General features: G+C 44.0%; 1 protein-coding gene across 1 annotated transcript; it reads right to left on the bottom strand.

Moving 5' to 3' along the window:
* Positions 1-1,306: 1,306 nt before the first annotated feature.
* GPA33 (glycoprotein A33) lies at positions 1,307-16,926 on the bottom strand. Its single transcript, XM_064443189.1, is given in 13 exon segments — positions 1,307-1,388; positions 2,057-2,147; positions 2,150-2,182; positions 2,705-2,773; positions 2,776-2,820; positions 4,404-4,423; positions 6,847-6,880; positions 6,883-6,921; positions 6,924-6,974; positions 7,515-7,614; positions 7,617-7,736; positions 8,646-8,806; positions 16,830-16,926. Coding segments are annotated over 13 exon segments (942 nt in total).
* Between the last annotated feature and the right edge of the window lie 454 nt (positions 16,927-17,380).

Genomic DNA, 17,380 nt, shown 5'->3' with positions numbered 1-17,380 from the left:
TAAAGTTATATTTTAGATTTTTGTTACAGATTTTAAGGTAACTACTTGGGGGTAAAGGCATGTGGGAGGCATTGCAGTGAGTTTCTGAAACTCCTGAAGTCAGGACATCAGCCAAGACGCAATGGAGAGCTTTGAAAGTATAAATAGTGTAGTACAAGTCATTTATTGAATACGTCTTTTTAAAAACAAACAAACAAACAAAAACCACACAGCTCTTAATTAGCTGTAATACCATATTGACAGTCTTTTGCATAAGGACAGACAGTCCATTCTCTTCCAAAGATAAGATACCAGTGATGGGAGTTGTCTCCACATTTGCATGTGTCTTGCACATACAGCACTTCTGATTCAATTGTTATAATTTTGAATAAAAAGGTACTTTTTCCCCTTTCCCCACTTTTTTTTTTCTCTTTTTTTCTCTTTTTTTTTTTTTTCTTCTTTTTATTAAAGATGTACTTACCAAGTACATGCTCTCACGCTGTCGTTTTTTCAGAAGCAGCAGCAGGAGCAATGGACTATTTCTGACTTGCCCAAGCAACAGTCAGGAGGAAAGGATAATGTAATGAAAATTAGTATTTAGGAACAGTCTGAGCTGGAACTCGTAAGTTCAGGAATCTGACAGTATATAGGCTATGTGGCTGTTTCTAGATCGTATGAGCTGCCAATTACAAATCCATGTACCTTTTTACCTTATCCATTCCTTTAGTGTGCAATGTTGTTCCAAGCAGGAGACTTTCATTGGTCATCTGTGATTTTTTTTTTCCATATTTTTCTTTATATGTGCATCTATAGTATATACAAAGAACACATTTAATAAAATGTCCTTAAAAATCAGCTTGCTTCAGTCTGCATAAGATAATTTCTATTCTGGACAATGCTGTAAGCTGTGACATATGCATAACACCATAAACAAGACCACCCTTCCTCGATGACTTGCAGTTGGTGACCTCGAAACCTTCTGTGGATCTGAGGGTACAGCATCAACTCTGTTCTCCAAATAGACCTGACTGCCTTCTTTTTTTCAGCAAGTGGGAAGTCTAGAAGACTGGTTATTTTTGCATGACTGGGTGAAACAGTACTTCACATGCGGTTTTCTGCTATGAGGTTATGTGTTAGTACTCATTGTACATTAAGGACTTCTTTTCAGGGAGACAAGGATATTGTCTCCCAGTACTTGAAGCAGAGCCATTAGCTTTCATTCTATTATTCAGAAAAACCTTCTTGCAGTAAGAAAGAGGGATTGATTTCTTTTCTACAGTGGTGTCTGTGCCTCAGCAAATCCTGAAGATGACATTGGCCTGCTTCTTCATTCATCTTCAACATCATCCTCTGCTCTCCAATTCCTCGTAGGCATCTCCTTAGAGGGTTCGTTTCTAGCTTCTCACCCCCTAAAACATTGTTCAGGAGTAGAGGTGGTGATTAAAACCAGCTAGAAATTTTACTGAAGAGGTTTTGCATTAGAATGGTTTTAGATGGCTCTAAGCTGACCTGGAAGTGTACCAAACTGAACTCCATAAATTAAGTCTTGCTGGTGATGCAAAAGGTGCACAAGCTACCTTTTTTTCCATAGCATGCATGTAGAGAAAGGGTGACTGGTGTATCTTTTCTCATCCCACTTTTCTTCCAATGGTCTGTTTCCATCATAAGAATAAACAAAAGGTTTCTGTCTTGGAGTGGTAATTCTGAATACAGAGCCTCATGGTGATTTAGGCTAGCAAGGACAGAAACAGCTATAGGGACCCAGCAAAATGAGAAACAGCCTGTGCTTTGCTTATCAAGTAGCTGTGCATCCTTGACTGACTTGGGCTTGCTAATTCAGTTCCAAGGTTTGAATGCTTTTGTTCGGCCCCAGAGACCACAAAGGTGTCTGGCAATGCTGGGCATATTCTATGAGAAGAGATGGGAGCCAGTAGGGTAGAAACTGAAAGGAGAAAGCAGTGCACACTTTCCTTGATTTCTCTTTTCTCCTGCGCTTTCCACTCTGTATGTTGATGCCAAAGGGAGAACATGAACCCTTCATATGTTCCATTCACTTTTCTAGAGAAAAGGTACTTACGTCATGTCATAGTTCCTGTCTTTGTCCACCCAACAGCAGCAGCAATAGGCTAAAATACCGATAACTGTAAGTGCAGCAATGGTCCCACCATTATGCCAGCGTAAAGAACTATGTTCATGGACACTGTAAAGGAAGAAAAGAATTACCCATTTGCAGTAAGAATGATACTAAATGCAATCAGCATGATCACTGGACTTCAGATCCCACCACCAGATGTCAAATCTCACTGCCAGATCCAGGCTGAGTAGAAGCCACATTTATTTGACTATAGTAACTGGAATTAATTCTGTACTGTGTAGCTGATAAGCCTGCAGGAGCAATTAGACAGTGATAGGGAGGGGGCCCCGGAACTGAACAACTGCTGTACTTTGTCAATACGGTTTGGTTTCAGACTTTGGGGGCTCAAGCCTATCTCACTCTGCACGCTTTTTTGTCATCTGTGAACTAATCCTATGAGTTAGTGAGTGCCCTATAAGCATGTAAACCAATGCAGAGAATGCATCTTAAACATAAAAAAAAGTGCTATTTTTTCGAAAGGAACAAGAATTTTATACTTCTGTCTGCATTGCCTCCGTTAGTCCTTTGCCACTTAGCTAGGATACTTTCTCTGGTACTGCTCTTCCAGTAAACAACCCCGTCTCTTATGCAGTACAACGCTGACTGTCATCTTGCAAAATTCCTTTCCTGCAATGTTGGTTGAAATGAAGATGTAAAACCAGAAGTATCCGCTGAGATGTTCTTCAGAGTTGTCTGTTCCCCTGTTGCTAAACACAAATCTGGTCCAAAAAAGCAAAGAATTAAAGCAGGGCAGGAAGTGGTGACAGCAGCCCTTCAATTCTAGCCCAGGGTATCATAGAATCATAGAATGCCCTGAGTTGGAAGGGACCCACAAGGATCACCAAGTCCAACTCCTGGCCCTGCACAGGACAACCCAAAATTCACACCATGTATCTGAAGGCATTCTCCAAGTGCTTCTTGAATACCGTCAGGCTTGGTGCTGTGACTGCCTCCCTGGGGAGCCTGTTCCAGTGCTCTACCACCCTCTGGGTGAAGAACCTTTTCCTAATATCCAACCTAAACCTCCCCTGGCCCAAATTCCTGCCATTCCCTTGGGTCCTGGCGTTGGTCACCAGAGAGAAGAGATCAGTGCCTGCCCCTCCTCCTCCCCTTGTGAGGAAGCTGCAGACCACGATGAGGTCTGCCCTCAGCCTCTTCTTCTCCAGGCTGAACAAACCAAGTGACTTTAGCCACTCCTCATACAGTTTCTCCTCTAAACCCTTCACCAACTTCGTGGCCCTCCTCTGGACACTCTCTAGTAGCTTTCTATCCTTAACATACTGTGGCACCCAAAACTGCACACAGCACTCAAGGTGAGGCCGCCCCAGCACAGAGCAGAGCAGGACAATCCCCTCCCTCAGCTGGCTGCGATGCAGAGCTTGATGCACCCCAGGGCACGGTTGGCCCTCTTGGATGCCAGGGCACACTGTTGGCTCATGGTCAACTTGCCATCGACCAGAACCCACAGGTCCCTCTCTGCAGAGCTGCTCTCCAGCCTCTCGCTCCCCAGTCTGTATGTGCATCCAGGGTTGCCGTGCCCAAGGTGTAAAATCTGGCACTTGCCCTTGTTCAACTCCATACGGTTGGTGATTGCCCAGCTCTCCTGTCTGTCCAGATCCCTCTGCAGGGCCTCTCTGCCCTTGAGAGTGTCAACAGGTCCTCCCAATTTTGTGTCATCAGCAAACTTAATTAGTATTCTTTCAAGTCCTGCATCCAAGTCATTAAAAAAGAGATTAAAGAGTGCCAGCCCCAAGATGGATCCCTGTGGAACCCCACTAGTGACTGGCCACCAGCCCCATGCAACCCCATTTACTATGACCCTTTGAGCCCGACCCATCAGCCAGTTGCTCGCCCACTGCACGATGTGTTTATGCAGCTGTGTGCTGGGCATTTTGTCCAGGAGGATACTGTGAGAGACAGTATCAAAAGGTTTACTGAAATCCAAAAAGATCACATCGACTGGGTAGTGGGAGTGATGAGAGGTTATTAAAGCCAATGGGTCGCTCTGTCTTGCTCAGGAGCTGCCGTGCTAGTCCCTACATTTTTGTGTGATTTGTGGGAGGGCAAACGGAAGTGTGCTGTTTTGATTACAGGGGACATGTGGCATTTGAACATTCTTTTTAGAAAGAAAATTGTAGGTGGAGGGTAAAGAGGTATGTGTGCCTAGCAAAAGCTTTTTTTGCATTGGATTTTGCTGAGAAATGTAAGATGGCCCAAAGCAGCATCTGGCTTTGAGAACTGGTCATCTGATGAATTAACTTGTAAAACAACAAAAAGCTCTTCAATCCGCCAGCTCTTAGGATTTCAGGTCTGAGTTGTTTAGCAGTGGGGGAAATGTCTTTCTAGTCCCAGAGAAGCCATGCAGGCTGTGAAAATAAATGAAGGAAAAGAAATGCAGTGACATGGCATTGCTATGACACCGACGTTTTCTGTCCGACCCAAGAAAGCTCAGAACCAGACGCTAAAGCGTAGCTTTGTCTGCTCAAGCAATTTGTTACATCTCCAGCTGACATTCGTATGTGTATTCCACGCTTTTTACCTGTGATTTACTGATAAACGTCCAGCTTCCCGCTCTGAATACTTTTCAGTGACTTTCCTGTTTTATTTTCCCCTGTGATCTCACTTCTTCCCAAACCACTCGGGGGACTGGGATTCTACTTAGCCTCTGCTGGCGCCTAGCGTCAGATAGTAAAAGAGCAAGCTTTTTTTTTTTCAGTCTCTACATACTAGCCATGCTTACTTCTTTTTTTTTTTTTCTTTTTTCCCCCTTTTTGCAGTGTGATGTTTGTCGCTCTTAGAGTCGCAGTCTATTACCGGACTGTAAATCCTCCTATATTAAATCAAGAGTACTGGACTGGGGCGTCAAACTGGGAAAAATGCAGGTCAGATACGATCAGATGTCGAGCGGCTCCCAAGGGGATTCTGCACACGCCGCCGCACTGGGGCTGGCTCGGCACGGAAGGCAGTCGCCTGGAGCGGCAGGAGGGCGTCCGGCCAGCCTGGGCAGGCGGGGACAGTCGGCGCGCTGCTTGGCCGCGGGGGCTCTGGTGGAAAGAGAAGCGAGGTGGAAACGGAGCCGAAGGGGCGCCCGGCCCGGGGCGGGGCGGGGCAGGGCGGGGGCAGCCGCTGCGGTGACGGCGCGGTTGCGCCACCGACGAGCGCCGGTACGCGCAGGGCCACGCGTGGTGCGCTGGCACCGCTTAGTGGCCACTCAGGTGAATGAGGTTTGTGTCCCTGGTGACGTGTCGCCTTTTGCATAATTTGTGCAAGAATTGCCGAGTGATCGTCGAATAGCCTAGCGCGTCTGACCGTATTTAGTTTCCCTCCTTAGCGATGCTACGGGAACTTAAACGAAAAGTGGTGGGTTCAGATAGTCTACCTGGAGCTGAACATGCAAGGAAGAAAGTTGTTTAAAGGACTAAATCTGAGTCCTCCGTCACTGCTACACTTCAAAGACAAACTCTCATTTCATTTGCCAACAGGATGCTGGGTTGCATCAAAAAGGGCATCGCCAGCAGAGATAAAGAAGTCATCATCCCACACTACTCAGCGCTTGTCAGGCCACACCTGGAGTACTGTGTGCAGTTCTGGTCCCCGCTGTACAAAAAGGATGTGGCCAGGCTGGAAGGGGTCCAGAGAAGGGCCACCAAGATGATCAAAGGACTGGGAAGCTGCCTTACAAGGATAGGCTGGGAGAGCTGGGTTTGTTCAGCCTTGAGAAAAGGAGGCTCAGAGGGGATCTCATCACCATGTACCAGCACTTAAGGGGCAGCTACAAAGAAGACGGAGACTCCCTTTTTACACGGAGTCACATGGAGAAGACAAGGGGAATGGGCACAAGCTGCTCTTGGGGAGATTCCGACTGGACACCAGAGGGAAATTTTTCACAGTGAGGACAGTCACCCATTGGAATAATCTCCCCAGGGAAGTGGTTGACTCCACCACGTTGGATAAGATAAGGCTTTAAGATATGGCTGGACAGGGTGCTGGGCCGTCTTGTCGAGACTGTGCTCTTCCCAGAAAGGATGGACTAGATGATCCCTGAGGTCCCTTCCAACCTGTGATTCTGCGATTCCTGTGCAAATAGTTCTAGGAAAGGGCCTCTCATGGAAGTTCAGCTCCTTCCCTGCCCCCCCCGCCCCCCCCCCAATTCTGTCTTAAAATGAAAGCAATTAAAATACTGGGGCCTATGTGACAGTTCTAAAGAACAAGAAGCCTCTTTTATGCTCAAAGAAGGAACGGTGTAACTCTTTCTGATACCACCTTCCTCTAGGTGAGGAGTCACCTCTGGAAGGAAAGTAGCTTCCAGAGCCAGCTTTTGTTTGCCTTCACCACAGAAAGTGACCTGGTCATTGTTGAGTGAGCTGGGATATAAAGACATACCAGTTAGAAACCTTGATGTCATCCCACCCTTACACCCAGCAATTGAGAAGTAATTATTTCTGGCTGCTCCCAGAGTGAGCCAGCTTTCTTGCCAGGTGAGAGCTGAAGTGAAAATCTTACTGACCGTTGCTACTTCAGGTAATAGTCCCTTTCCCCCTGCTAAGTTACTCGTGAGTGTGTCTTGTATCAAAAGGACAGCATTTCAAAAATCCTGGTCAGAGAACTTGCTAGAAAAAGCCTTAAGTGTGTTTTTTGTATTTGCACTTCAAAATATTTTCCAACCCTGATCTACAGAGAGCTCAGAGACCTCATGTATTTGAATTTCCCATTCCTTCTGTTTTTTGTAGTACTTATTTTGTACATTGAAGCTTTGCCAGGTCTGTCCGGGTTTGGGGAGTCCTCATGAGAAGTGCAGGTCAGATTGATTGTCCATATTCTGCTATCCCCAAAATCTTGCATTCTGGCTTGGATAGTGCAACTGAAAGAAGAAGAAAGGAAGGAGATTTATTAGTCAGAACTATGTTTCAATCCATCCCCTGCACTGGTGGTTTTTAGTCTTGCTAAACAGAGGCTGGTTGCACCTACCACCTTCTTCTCAAAGGGTCTGGAGTGAACTTGTCTGTAATTTGTTTCTCCCTCACTGGTCAGCCAAGAAGAAATTTTAAGATGCTTTTTGGGGTGTCTAATAGTGTTGGGTAACTCCTCCTTTGATAACTGGAGTATGACAAGCCACAGGGGGAATGAAGAATGCCCTGTAATGAGGCAAGGGTTATTAGGAAAGTGAACTATACAACTGTAAAGACTATTTTCTATGGTCAGGTGTCTAAGGGAGTTGGGTGCTCTAAGCCTTCCAACCTATTTCCATAGTAGTAGGAAAAGACCAAAGATGGAATTGTGGATGATTACTTCCTGGAAAGTTTTTTTTCTGTTAGAAAATCTGTTGTATAAATCAATGTGGATATTGGAGGAAGGACAGTGTTTTATCTAATAGATCTGGTGTTGTCTCCATCACACTGACCAAGGACTAAAAGAGCCAAGGTTGCAGTCTGCTTGGCGGGGGGGGTGTCATTCCGCAGACAAACGTTGCATGCGTATGTCCCATTGTCTTCCATGGTCAAGTCACTGCATTGATGGTGATACTGATGTTCTCTTTGTTTACATCACCACTAAATTGTATATGGTTTTCATAGCCCTTGCCACACTGTACAAGTCCATCAAAATACCTAGTGACAGAATCATCCTGATAGAGAGAGAGGGAAAATGATCAATCTTAGTTTCGTCTGTGTGAGTCTACAATGTAACTCAATGGATAAGCCCACTCTTAAGAGCAGCTTGGAAAAGAGGGCCTTACGCTGCCCCAGTTTGCCAAAAAGCCAAGAAAAACATAGAAATTCAAAAGGGTCTGGGTTTCTGTCTGGAATCCCCTTCTCCCACCTCATCTGAAGTCAGAAACAACTGATTCCTGCTGCTGGGGCTTATTCACCTTTCCTCTCCATGACAGGACACCATGAGACTTGTCCGGGATCCACATGTCAGTCAAATTCCCCTATGATAGCACAAACTCCCTCGCTTTCATCCAGCAAGGATCTTCAAAGAAGAAACCCTTGGCAGTTACTGCAAGGAGATCTCCAAAGGCTGCTTCCTCTTTCAGTAATTCCCAAGAAGTCAAGGAGAACTTCAGAGGTCTCTCCACTGTCAATACCCCATGTGAATGTAGGAGACCTCAAGAATCTCTCCATGTACTGTTATCATCAACTTAAAACTTTTCATGTAGTATCAATGATATGTATATATAAATATATATGTGTAATATATATACATAATATACTTAAAATACGCATCTATTTTTATATAAAGTATCTGACTATTTCACGTATGTTAATAGATGTAACCCCACAGTACCTACAGTGATATATGCTCAATACACAGATGCAAGACCAAGAGAGAGAAAAGAGAAGGATGGCAGCTTGCCTAGTATCATGCAGTAGGTTTGGGATAAATGGCACCTAGAATCAGAGCTCCTCTTTGCATAGTTCTGAGATCTTTTGAAGGAATCTTTCTTCCAACACACATTCCCACCCACAGTCCTGATTCCATCTCTCCTCCCACCCCCCTCTTGGATGCCCTATCATATGTTTCTTTATGCAACTTGATTTAGTGCACTATTGATTTTCCTCCAGAAAACAACATCTCCTGAGCCAAAAAAAGCCTCAGTTTGAAAATGACAGTGGAGAGTAACGTTGTTCCCTCGTGCCACCTGTATTTCCTTGGCACGTGCTTCGAGGGTGAGGGCATGAGCAGCCACCAGAACTAGGAAGAGAATAAATTCTGCAGTCAGCAAAATCAACAACATCTGAATTCTACATTTTAGCTCTTTGGCTTTCTTACATGCCACAATAACCCCACACCCACTCTGTCATCCAGGACATTCCCCACTGAGCAAGAGGTGATGTACGCTGTGGCTGATTGACTGTAGAAAGCTGCTGCACAGAACGGCTAAGAGCTACACTCTCCTCTCCATTCCTCGCTTCCCTCTTCTTTACCTGGACATACATTGCTATGGAGTTTATAAAGATTTTTTTTTTCCTGAGCCCTCTTTCAGTGTGACTGACATTCTTTGACAGTTCTAAATGTACAGAGGGAGACAGATAAACAGATAATACAAGTGCATCCGCAGTCTTAAGGATTCAGGCTAAACTAACAAATTGATATTGTCAAATTTCAGGGATCAGGAAACTGTCAAATAACTTGCCTCAATCCAAGTCCATAGAGAAGTGACATTTTGTGCTAGGGAATCAAAACTTGCTCATATAATGCCCTGAAAAGAAAAAAAAACTAGACAAGCAAAGAGAGCTTGAAAGAAACAAGAGAAGAATAGCTATTAGTTTTTTTAAATTAGTATAATTATATAATAATTATATTATTTTTTAGTAATTACATAATTGATATAAATAACAATTATTATATTATATTTTTATTATCATTAAAACATATATAACAATATCATTTTAAAAACCTTTCATCCAGGAATTGTAGCTCCTGCCTGTGGAGCACAGGAATGGGTGAGAGTTGAATAAAACACAAACCCCTCTGGGCCCTGGTGAAGCATGCAGGGTGCAGGGTAGGTGTTTCTTGTATATTGTATTCTATTTGACTTGATGCTTAATTCATCATACCCAAACATTGGCCAGTGGCAGGGCTTAGTCATTCTCAGAATTGGTCTGGAGGTTTACCTCTGCCCTGCCATAAATGACCTTCATGCCCTTGGGAACCTACACTTAAAAACACCTGCTTTCTCCTTACAGTTTGTGTCGGCTTTGGGGGGGGTGGGGGGGTGAGGAGGGAGATGTTCATGGAACCAAACTGAATAATATGAAAAAAAAAAAATCTAAGTCTGAAACCAGTTAAAGAGAGTGCAAGGAGGCAAGAAAGGGAGTGCTGCCCAGAGGCACTCCTATGGCGAAGAGGAACGTCGTCCAGTAAGTAGGGAAGTGGAGGAGGGCAGAGATGTATGCTCTCCCTGAGAGGGGCTCGCTGTGTGTGGTGGTGAAGGTTTGCTTCTGAAAGAACCAGGCTGAGTCAGTGTTCCCCAGAGAGTTCTTGGCTGAAAAGTTGCCATCTAGCAAGCTTTGGATCCTCATTCTGCCATATCTCTGTCCAGATTAGAGCCATAAGGCGATGTGCAAGGGAGAGAACAAAGGACATTTAGATTCCACCTTGAGTTGCAAATGGATTGTGATTATATGCTTTTTTAGTCAGGAAAAGACCACATCCACATGCGTTAGGTCAATAAGAGTAAGCCATTTGCAAGTTAAGCACTACCAGATCCTTGACTATAACAGCAGCGAATGATTGTGTCCCTTAGAAAATAACAGCGTAGGGACCCAAAAGGTTTTGTTGTCACTGTGCTAGGGATCTGCTGGTGGCAATTCAGGTACTTGCACAGGGTAACATGGGAGAGTTAGCATGGGGATCTGCTCCCCCCCAGGAGAGGCAAAAGCTTTTCTAACAGCTTCCTGTATCCAGTCGATCCTCCACAGCAAATGGTCCTTCCAGTCTCTTCTTCAAAATGGCCTGTACTTACAGAACTGCTGCATCTTCCGCCTCCTGAGAGGAGTTTGATGGGAATTTTCACAGTAGCCAGGCCTTTCCCTCCCATGCACCCCTCTTTCCTTGCTGCCAGGCAGGGTTCTACACCTGTCTTCATAAGCAGCTTCAGACATTTTCAGCAAGAGTACAAAGACTGCCTTTGGCACTTGTTAGCATCCTGGTAAGGTGAGGTGGCCAAGTGACCAGAGGAGGATGCTTCTAGCCAAAGTTCCCACCTTTCTACATTCCCAGTCCCATCACTGAGTTGTTCTGTGGTCTTGCACAGTTAATTAGTTAAGCGTGCATTTTAGTCTCTTCCCCTGTGACATGGTAGTGGTTTCTGTTCTCTCAGGGATAAATTCGTTTACAGCTACGAGAAGGAAACCAGCAGGGTAAAGCACTTCTAGCATGGTTTTATTGCAGCCACTCCTGGGTCCTTTGCTGCTCTGGAAGACCCAGTGCGAGGGCCATGTTTGCATAGTCCCAGGGCTCTCTCTGACTGTGTTTGACATCGTGCCCTCTATACCAGACACACCTATGAAAGCTTTCTCATTGCCCATAGCAACTGGATACAGATGCTTTCCTGCATTTAGGTGAAAAACACCACCGTCTGTACTAGGAGATGGAGCAAAACTCATTTCCTGGTGCTTTTGTTACTCAGAAACTGGTTCCACCAGGCTGGGGTTCACTGACAGGTCGTTAATTCAGCCCTGAGGCAGAGAAGAGACTGCCCAACCCCAAGGCTTCGCCTCACAAGTATTTTTCCTTCTTCCAATTGGAAGACTCAAATCCTACAATAAATGAGATCTTTCTTTGTTTTTTCCAAACATGTCTTCAGTGCAGAGTCAGGGAACAGCTGAACCAAACACCGTGTACAAGAGACACGGCCTGTAACAGGCAAGACTGTTGCTGTCACCCTAATGCCCAACTTCTGATGCTCTCCCATTTCTCACCCCTGACATCTCTTTCTGGCTCCCACTCCTCCCTTGTTAGGGGTCCTTCTGGCTCTTGGGAAAGCTGCATGGTTTCATTCTGAGATGCCATTTACTCAAGCCGATTTCCTCCTTCTGCCTTCTCACCACATTTCACTTCTTCAAAGTCACCAACAGCCAGCTAGTCACAGTCAGCACGTCTAAAAACTGGGGTTTATTCTTCAGGGGCTGCGTTTTTTCCTAAGAAAAAAAGAATCTATTCAAAGTACGGCTGAAGGAAGGAGAGGGCCAATTCCTGAAAGAACTCCAGAAAAGGAGAGAGGGCAAATAGCCTATGTAGTACTATAAGGATGGTGTCACCTAAATTTAAGCCTTAGAATTACTTTTTTTGTGTTATTAATTAGTATGTCTATAATATTTTAGTTTGATTAACATCAACTGCTTGAGCAAGTCCAGCGGAGAGCTACCAAGATGATCAGGGGGCTGGAGCATCTCCCTTATGAGGAAAGGCTGAGAGACTTGGGTTTGTTCAGCCTGGAGAAGAGAAGACTGAGGGGGGATTTCACCAATACCTGTAAATATCTAAAAGGTGGGTGTCAGGATGATGGTGTCACCGAAATTGGGAATAAACCTTGTAACACCAATATAATGTTAAAAGGCAGGCATTCTTTATTCACGGTGCCGGATGCACGGGGGATCGCTCCTACTAATGTGCATACCGCAGATTATGTTAACCAAAACTTATATCATCTGGTTACATACATATGCATCAAATTTCCCGGAACTAATTATCATATTTACATAGTCATTTCGCATGCATCCTTAAAAGCTGAGAAGAGTCTCTGGTGGTCCCTGGTGGTCGTACCAAGTGTCCTTAGATTGACCCCCTTCTTACGTGCATGCGCACGGCTAATGTAACTTGTTTCTTTCTCCACAGCACCCAAGTGGAATGTAAAGTACATATGGTAGGACACCCTTCACCAAGGTTTCTAAAACACACCACAAACCAGTTACTTCAGTTACATTAAAACACTCCTCAACCTATTATTAAAATGGATAGGATACCTAGGTAGTAGCTTAGCAATAATGTTAGCGTTTTAACTGCTCCATCACCTTGGTTTCAAAGATTAAGATACAGATCAAAGAATGCATAACAAAACCACTACTATGTTGGTTACAATGGGACTAGGCTCTTTTCAGTACTGCCCAATGAGAGGCCAAGGGGCAATGGGCACAAGCTGGAACACAGGAAGGTCCACCTCAATATGAGAAAAATACTCCTTTCCTGTGCGGGTGCCAGAGCAGGGGCACAGGCTGCCCAGGGAGGTTGTGGAGTCTCTCTCCCTGGAGACATTCAAAACCCACCTGGACGTGGTCCTGTGCCCCCTGCTCTGGGTGTGCCTGCTCAAGCAGGGGGGTTGGGCAAGGTGATCTCCAGAGGTCCCTTCCAACCCCTACCAGTCTGTGATTCTGTGATTTAAAGAAATTGAGAAAGCTTTTATCTCCCTTTGTTCAACATAAACATTTATACATTTACAAGGCAATAAGAAAATCAAAGTGACATGTCTACTTTTACATTCCTTACTGAGTAAGCCTTAATCAAAACCGAATGAAGGGCAATTAATAGAGCTGGAAACAATTAGAGGAATATTTTGTTTTGCTGAAAAAATTGAGATTCTGATCAATCAAAATTATTATTGCTGATTTGTCTTGGCAGATTTGGTTAGTGAAAAAAAGTAGGAAAAAAGGAAACATGTCACTTCACTTTTACACGAAAATGCTCCGACTTTTAATTCCTCAATATGCTACCTCAGAATTTAGCTGAAATTTAATTCCAAAGTGGCAAGGGGAAACCTCTTAAATGTGAAAATTTGCATTAAAAGTAAACATTTTTTAAAAAAACTCAGAATGACCATTAAGGGTCTTTTCATTCAGCAAGTACACCGTACCGCTTATTCACACCACTGCAGTGAAAAGCTGTACAGCAGAAGTCAGCCTGTGCTGAAATCCTGATGCAGCTCATTCAGGGCAGCTCTGGCATCCCACCAGCACACTGCCATGTGCTGTGCAGTTTCTCTACTCTAGTGCAGTGCAGGACTCTACTATACCTTCTCCAAAACTTTCTTACAGGCCAGTATTTTAAGACTGGATTATTACCGTTTGAGTGCTGACCAAACAGGCAAGAAGAGCTTCACCCAACACACATATTTCTGCTGTGAAAAGTTTCCCATCTATAATCTGGATAGCGTGGAAGGCGAGAACGATGAAAAAGGAGAATGAATACCAATGCACTACACAATTTATGTAATCATCAAATCATGACCCAAGTCACCTTTGTTGCACATGGAGCACATCCACTTTTTCTAGTTACGTTAAACTTTGTGAATTTCCTTCTTGTGGGTCTTATTGCTGAAGTGAGGTTTTCAGCATTTGCAGTAGAAAATCCAAGCAATTTCCACATGCATAGCTTTGTTTGAAGCCTGGAAGAAGGTGTAGGAGCACTGGTATACGAAGAGACAGGTCAAAAAGCAGTGGAACTGAAACTGCAGGCTCTGCAAGGCAGGATGAGAAAGGGCAAGTCTGTGATGAAGTCCAAGGGTCAGTTGGCTGATTTATATGCATGAGTAGGGATTGTTGTGCATCCCCTTGACTTGAATAATATATAGAGATCACAAGTTGTATTGGAGTACACGTAAACAATAGTATTTAAACTTATGGAGACATGTGCTACATGCAGATTTACACATAAAAAAATAAAACCCAAGGACTTTTCCGCTTCCAGGTGAGGAATTTCCTTTTTCACAGATAAACATTGTATTTAATGGAAGCCATTAAAACTGTTTTTAAAAAGTATTTTCCAGCCTCATGAAGAATAGCATTCTTTTCCTGTTCCTAACACTACCTTGCAGCTTTAGGAGATGCCTGTGAATCTGGACATCAGCACAGAGATGGTAAACACACCTGCCTGATCATAAACATGAAGGAACTTCTACTAAACAAAAAAGAAACACACAAAGTCTATTGGAATACTCGACTTAGTTTTCTTCTATCCAGCCCTTGAGGACATAACCAAATTAGTACTTGCTTGCACTGAAAACAAACCGCCTTGTCATTGCCATCCTCCTCATCTCTCCTTTGTTTCACCTCAAGGTGCTCTTCCTTGTAATCTCTACGTTGCTGGGTAAGTAATTGACTTTAGCTGAAGGGCTCCCTCACAGTGGCATCACAGGTTCATTTCCTCAGCCTCTTTTAAAGTGCTTCTTCTCCGGTCTGCCACTCCCCTCTCAGGCAGAATGACAAGCCAGATCACCAGTAAGCTTTGACATGGCTTGTTGCTCTCTGCCTAGGGGCAGAGAGGAGGCTTGTGAACTCCTTCCCTAGCTGTGTACTTTCTTCCCCAATTAAACCGCCTTTCCCAGTTTCTCCTAACAGGCAGGTACATTAAGCAAGAGAAGAAAAAAGCGAAGGGTGCGGTAACTGGGAGTGTACAATACAACAGTTGAAGTCGTACAACACAGCAATACAACAAAAGAAGCATGTGATGACATGTAACTACGGGAGGATAAGCCTCATTCATCTTAAGTATTTATTAAGGGAGCCTAGGGCCAGATTTAAAAAGGTATTGAAGCGTTTCACAATGCAGGCAGCTGCCCACATCCAGGCTCTAAGGAACTGAGACGCTTAACTCCACTTACTTTAAGTATCTGTAAGAATATGTAATTTATGAGAATATGATGACTAATGGGTTATCTAAATATAAGTGAGATGCATCTCAGCCAGGTTCTTATGCTTCTGTGCCTACTGTTCCACTGTCCCAATGTGGGGCTTGCACAACAGCCAAAGGTACTTTCTACCTTTCCGCTGAAAAAGGCTGTCAGATAAACTGATCAATGGCTTGTAGCATGCTAGCTACCTATCCGCTGAGGCATGCACAGTGAAAGTCCAGCCACTGCTCACGTATTCTGGATGGGCACTCGCAAAGCACAAATATCTGCTACTATAATTGACTGAAGAACACAAGGAGGACTGATGGCAGCTCAGGCAAGTATCTGACATTATATTTAATTGAGTGCAGCTGGCTAGCATGTCTCTTAAACTCTTCACTGCCAATAGGCAGCAAGGGAAGTCTGCATCCAGGATAGTTATCTATGCTCTATTTCTAGCCATTTGAGAGGCAAAGTCACTTTTAGGGTGTGAGTGATCATTTTAGGCATCCTAGATGGGGACCTCATGTCTTCAGACATCATTTTCAGATTAAATGAATCATACTCACAATGCAGTGATAATACTGATGACCTATGCTTTGAGTATTGAAGGAGACTACCTCAACAATGGGTGTCTACACCAGAGATACCTGTGTTTAGTTCGGTAAAGTGGATCTGGATCTTGATCTTGTGCTGACCCCATACTTGCATGGTAAGCCTGCCAAAAGCCACATAGGATCTTCCACACTTTTGATTTTGCTCCCATTTAATATTTTAACTGAATCTGATGAGCAGAGATAGTGACAGAAATGCTATCACTGTACACCATCTGCCTGTACTTCCTCTGTTAATTCTCAGTTCTGTACATAACAGCTTTGAGTGTTCACCAGAAGAACTTGGTTACAGTCCCTGACAGACACTGTACCAACTTGGTAAGCTTGCCATTATCCTCTTCACAGAATAAGACTTTCACTATCGTTTATACAACTTCTCCCCAGTAATTTCAAAACCCACTTGACTGATTTCAGCTAAATTTGACAGATGAACAGTAATCTTAAAGATGAGAAGTTCCTTTCAGTCTCATAAAAACCTGCAATCCCAATCAGTTGGGATAAGAACGAAATTTAAATTAATGGTACCTCTTAGGCTTTAATCATCATCCTCCATTCCAAGAATCTGTGGTTGCACAGCCGATGCACCTAACCATGGTCTGTCTCATCTCTGCGCAGCCAAGCAGATGGGGAAATACGGTATAGTGAGAAGTCACAGGGGGAAGGGCTGATGACTCTGTAAGGGATGTTTATCTTGCTGGGGCACCTGGACTGCAGGACACAAGTCTGTTGGAAACCAGGCTTGTAAATCCCACTGCTTGTGGACATACATGGGGTTTAGTCTGTTTTCTTAACTTCAGCGACTGGCTAGTAAAAACCCACAATGGAAAGAACTTGCAGGGTTAAGCTGAAAACAGTGCCTATAACAATAGTTCCTCAAATACCTAAAGCAGGTCTGAACTTAGTAACCTTACTGTCTAAAAGATGGTATGTAGATTAAGCACTGCATGTTAACCCTGAAACAAATGCACTATTTTCACATGAATTTGTTACTTACCTGCAAAAGTAACAAGGTGTGTCCTCTCCAAGTGCACTGGCATGTGCCTTGTTCCACTGCGCTGGGGCGGAGGGTCAGGGACTGGATCTTGTCTCATGGTCTGTAACTTGGACAGGCTACCTTACTGGTATCCATGCAGAAATATAGGTGTGGAAACGATTCACTGTGGGAACAGTTTTACCCTGTCTCTATCAGCTACTCAGCTGCATTACAAGTAAATAAGTTGGCACTGAGGTTGATAATGTTCTGTTGTTTTGGGAACTTAGCTAAATAAGACTGGTTTCCTAGGTATCGTAGAGAGCATATGCTTCAACACCTGATACTTACATAAATCTGATATTAAGACACTTTTTTAGATAGACTTTATTTATAGCTTTTGTTAGTTATTTAGGCCTGGATTGGAAAAGGTGTTTAGGCACTTATGTCCTGTTGCTTTTCCCTGACAGTTCTCGCTGGGGGCTTCAGGAGCTGTTGATAAATGCAGGAGGCAAATGTACAGTTCACCTATGAGAATTTGGTAGAGCTGCCCAAACAGAAAGACTGGGATGGCT

Source organism: Phalacrocorax carbo, chromosome 1 (genome assembly GCF_963921805.1).
Source record: "Phalacrocorax carbo chromosome 1, bPhaCar2.1, whole genome shotgun sequence".
NCBI lineage: Eukaryota > Metazoa > Chordata > Aves > Suliformes > Phalacrocoracidae > Phalacrocorax > Phalacrocorax carbo.
This window is presented reverse-complemented; position numbering and strand designations above follow the sequence as displayed.